The 4,740-nt window shown below is 47.3% G+C and overlaps 1 protein-coding gene across 1 annotated transcript in view; it reads right to left on the bottom strand.

Annotated features, from left to right (window-relative positions):
* Positions 1-4,740, bottom strand: part of LOC106807281 (sodium channel protein para-like) — a 59,951-nt gene that overhangs the window by 43,193 nt on the left and 12,018 nt on the right. The window contains 3 exon segments of the mRNA XM_014809582.1: positions 521-615; positions 3,741-3,870; positions 4,535-4,610. Coding sequence (XP_014665068.1) covers positions 521-615; positions 3,741-3,870; positions 4,535-4,610 — 301 coding nt within the window.

Below are 4,740 nucleotides of genomic sequence, written 5' to 3'. Positions count from 1 at the left end.
GAGAGAGAGAGAGAGAGAGAGAGAGAGAGAGAGAGAGAAAGAGAGAGAGAGAGAGAGAGAGAGAGAGAGAGAGAGAGAGTAAGGAAAGAGGGAGAGAGAGTGAAAAAGATTGAGTGAGAGCGGGTAGAGTTGGTCATACGTGTCCGACAACAATAATGACAACAAAAACAAAAATACCAACAACAACAACATCAACAACATCAACTTCAACATCAACATCAACATCAACAACAGCAGCAGCAGCAGCGTTACCCACCGACATCTCTCTACACGGTAACACAGATGCACTCGTGTCGGCGGTCGCTAAAGTACGATACCTACGCCGACACCACGACGACGAAGACGACGAAGACGACGAAGAGAGAGAGAGAGAGAGAGAGAGAGAGAGAGTTTTCATGCAGCACAGCCTCGGTGGTGTTTTGTTTGTGCTACGATGCGTATACACACAAGGATGATGCGACAACATTGATCTACAGGCCATCTATCCTCGCGCGCACCTGGCGCCATCTATCCACCTTACCTGGTAATACAGCTACAGTTTTAAGAGCTCTAAGCACCCTGAATGTCCGCAATACGGTGAAATTCCCTAAACCTTCTACCATTTCTGTTAAATATCTGCCAAAGAAAAAAGCGACAATGCACATCGTTAGTGTAAAAAAGAGATAATAAAAAGAGAGTACAGAATGGAACAAACCATGTCGGTTCTCGATACACATCGGGAAGTGGGATCAATGGTAGATGTGTTACTCACTACTTCACACAGTTTTCCTGTTTCAAAGCGCGAGTAGATGCTACGTCGTTATGGCTCAAGCCTTACGACTAAGATCGTATCCCCTATACCATCATCGTTACCTACCGACGTAAGGTCGAACGGATGTGACGTCACCCAATTACTACTGATTTCGTCGTAGCGTCACAACGCTGATTTCTACACAGATGTATAAACCCATAGTCTATAGTCGCGTTCACACGGTCATGGTTTGGCTCGAGCCAAATGGGCTAGATTTGGCTCGGGCCGGTTTGAGTCGGCGCGTTCACACGTACGCAAGTGAATACTGTCTGTCAAATTCAAATTCAAATTCAAATAAATTTAATGCACAAATCTCACCAGATACTTTGCATATGTCGCTAGATGGCGTTGTTAAGCGTTTAGAGTTTTACTTACGTTCCGAGTTTAATTATGCCATCTTGAAACACGTGCATTCTGTTCAAATTTTCTGAATTTTTATAATAACTGTTTTGGACGTTATTTCGTCCGAGTACACGTCGTCACTCCGCGACATCTACCGGCTCAACCGATTCTACGCCTAAGCCCTCGCCGAAAGCTGGTCTAAATTTGCTCGGGCCTGGTCCGACGTTTCGATGGGACCAAACTAGCATCGCCGGGCCTAATAAATTAGGCTCGGGCCAAAAAGTCCGTGTGAAGGCTCGCTCGACAAATCTGGCACGGCCTAAATTAGGCTCGGGCCAAAACGTCGTGTGGAACGCGCCCTTATATCATCAACGCTAGGTGAATTTCGAGCAGCCTGTAATACCACCCGCCCGCCGAAGAGGTCGCGCGTGTCGTATCGAGAACCGAAGTGTTGTTCACACGCGTGTTAGAGCAAGCAGGTCATTACCTGGCAATCAAGCTACCGTTTGAGCTGCGTCGACACTTCTGAAACGTGGCGTAGGGCAAGAGAGGTTGCCCAACAAGTAAATACTCTGTGCCGTAACCTAGGAAGCTCAAATGTCCATGTAAGCAATATAAGAAGTAACATCTATCAACTGGCGAGGCGAGAGAGAGAAGAGAGAGAGAGAGAAGAGAGAGAGTAGAGAGAGGAGAGAGAGAGAAGGGGAGGGGAGTAGTGTGTGTGAGAGAGAGAAAGAGAGAGAGAGAGAGAGAGAGAGAAAAGCAAGAGAATGGAGAGATGCGAGAGAGATGGTATAAAAGAGGCATGAGAAATAGAGGCGAGAGAGAGCGCGAAGAGAGAAAGAAACGAGAGAGAGAAGAGACGAGAAAGAGAGAGAGAGAAGAGCAGAGAGAGCGAGAGAGAGAGAGAGAGAGAGAGGAGAGAGAGAGAGAGAGAGAGAGAGAGAGAGAGAGAGATACGTTGAATGCCTTACAAACCAATAACATTCAATTACTCGCAAACATCTTAATCGTTCCCCATAACCGATATCGACGAAAAGAGGAACACAGCAACAGCAGTCAGCAGCAGCACAGCAGCAGCAGCAAACAGCAGCAGCACACCGCCAGCACGGCAGCAGGCAGGCAGTACAGGCAGCAAGCAGCAGCATGCCCACCAGCGCAAGTAAGCAGTAGCATACCATAGCAGTGCCGCAGTCATCTGCACGTAATCAGCATAGTAGCAGTAGCATCAGCAGCAGCACCACGAGCAGCAGCAGCAAGTCACAGCGCAGTCAGCAGTAGTCAGTAGGCAGGTAGCAGCACATTGCACTAGCAGCAGCAGCAGCACCAGCCAGCAGTAGCAGTAACAGCCGTAAAGAAACTTAATTAGCGGTAATTACGTTCATTTATGATATCGTAGCGCCGTAGCTGTTGTCGGCAGCTGCATGGGGGTCGAGTGAATTAATGACGTGCGACCAGTCAATGACCGAAGTGAGAAGGAAGAATCAGAATGAAGAGGGGGAAGGGGAACCAGGCAAACTGAGGAAACGGTGGAGTCACACATGCTTCATGATGCAAGAAAAATGCGATACTATATCTTGCGCGCAATTCCGATGACTATATGCCTGGCCATGTAAAAAGAATATATACGTTGCCGTTAGCCGCTGTGGATACTGCGGCCGTGCCCGTAATGTGGCGATTAACTCGTTTCGTCGACATGGTGCGCTATAAGCTGACAGGATAAATTGGTTAGTAGCAGACGGACGCACTGCTGATGCTGCTCGGCTACGATCGACCTCGCCTCTACAGGTTTATGAAAGCGGCATGAGAGTCTAAAAATCCATCTACGGTGACGTTAGTTCGCAATGACACGATAGGGAGCGCCTCGATCTTGGAAAACTGCCGAAAGTAAATAAAAGCTTCCGTCTGCTTTACGTTTTTCGCGCGGCCGATTTATCGCCAATATGCTGATAAACGTGCTTCGCGGAGTTTGACGTGTTTTATGCTTCTCTACTTGCTGTTGCCTGGCATCATTCCTATATTATATAATATAGGTATATATAATATATAGTATTACATGAGGACGCAAAGGAAACAGTGAGCAGCAAGAAAACACATATATAGTGATAACAGTTTGATATTAACAAAACCGTTTTCGTGTGAATAAGGGAAAGGGCTACATATTATTCAGAAATATATGCATCAGTGAAAAACCAAGCCTTGGTCAGGATCAAGCCTTGGTCAGGTCAAGGTGTCACTGATGGATGATTCTATCACTGTTGTGTAGTAGCAGTGGCGACGTTGGCGATGGCGACAGTGGTGACGTTGGCGATGGTGGCGGTGACGGCACTGGAGATGGTGAAAGTGGCAACGTTGGTGATGGTGGCAGCGGTGATGTTAGCGATGTTGACGGTGAAGACGTTGGCGACAGTGACATTGATGACGCTGGCGATGGTGACGGTGACAACGTTGGCGATAATGACGGTGACGACGTTGGTGATGATGACGGTGACGACGTTTGCGAAGGTAACGGTGACGACGTTGGTGATGGTCACGGTGACGACGTTGGTGATGGTCACATTAAAGACGTTGACGACCAATATGTCACGGGTCATTGAGCACAACTTACGCTAGAAGTATCACACAAAAGTCAAGCCAATTCCACGCGTCACGAAGATATGTAAAATGTTCTAAGATGAATCCTCTAGATAGAAGTTTGATTGTCATTTCAAATGTATATATGCCAGTAAAAATCCACCTGAAAGAAAACAAAACGAGAGAATTAGAAACACGACGAGGCACCCATTTGCGGTCCGCCCGAAAATAAGAATTGGAAACAAGGTTACATTTAGTTTTTGATATTTCTAGAGCAATCTAGCGAAGTTAGCGGGTTATGAAAGCTGTCGATGACAGAAGGCAATAGATAGCAACAGATGCGATGAGGCAGAATTCATCTCTAGCGTATTGACTATGAGTATGACTACAGCGCGGGAGACGGCGACAAAGCGAAGGCGCGGGCTAACAATCGGCATAGGAACAAACATAGTAATGATAGCCATCCGTAAAATACACAAGCTCATGTGCGTGCATGGGCGTTAGCGAGAGGACGGTTAGGTTATAGAGCGGCAGAGAAAGATACAGCTGCGGGTGAAAAGGGAGAGACAGAGACCGAGCGAGAGATATGGTCACAGAGAGAGAGAGAGAGAGAGAGAGAGAGAGAGAGAGAGAGAGAGAGAGAGAGAGAGAGAGAGAGAGAGAGAGAGAGAGAGAGAGAGTGGGGCGAGAGAGAGAGAGAAGGAGAGGAAGAGAGAAAAAGAAAGAGAGAGAGACACACACACACAAAAGAGAGGGAGAGATTGTAGAGGAACGTCAGCACTTACTCTGCAATGTTTTCGACGGGGTCCTCCTCAACGATATCTCCATCCTTCGGCGGCGCCTTTCGCGCCATGAAAATGCAGTTGACTAGGATCGTGATCATGACTATAGCGCTAAACATTGTGCACGGCGGTTAAGGCGAAACACGTATAAATATAGACGAAAATATTTACATATACACACACGCGCGCACACACACACAAGCACGCACACGCGCGAACACACACACACACATACACAAGCACGCACACGCT

Source organism: Priapulus caudatus, unplaced genomic scaffold (genome assembly GCF_000485595.1).
Source record: "Priapulus caudatus unplaced genomic scaffold, Priapulus_caudatus-5.0.1 Scaffold11, whole genome shotgun sequence".
Classification (NCBI taxonomy): Eukaryota; Metazoa; Priapulida; class Priapulimorpha; order Priapulimorphida; family Priapulidae; genus Priapulus; species Priapulus caudatus.
The sequence above is the reverse complement of the archived record's forward strand: the minus strand, read 5'-3'. Positions and strand labels throughout refer to the sequence as shown.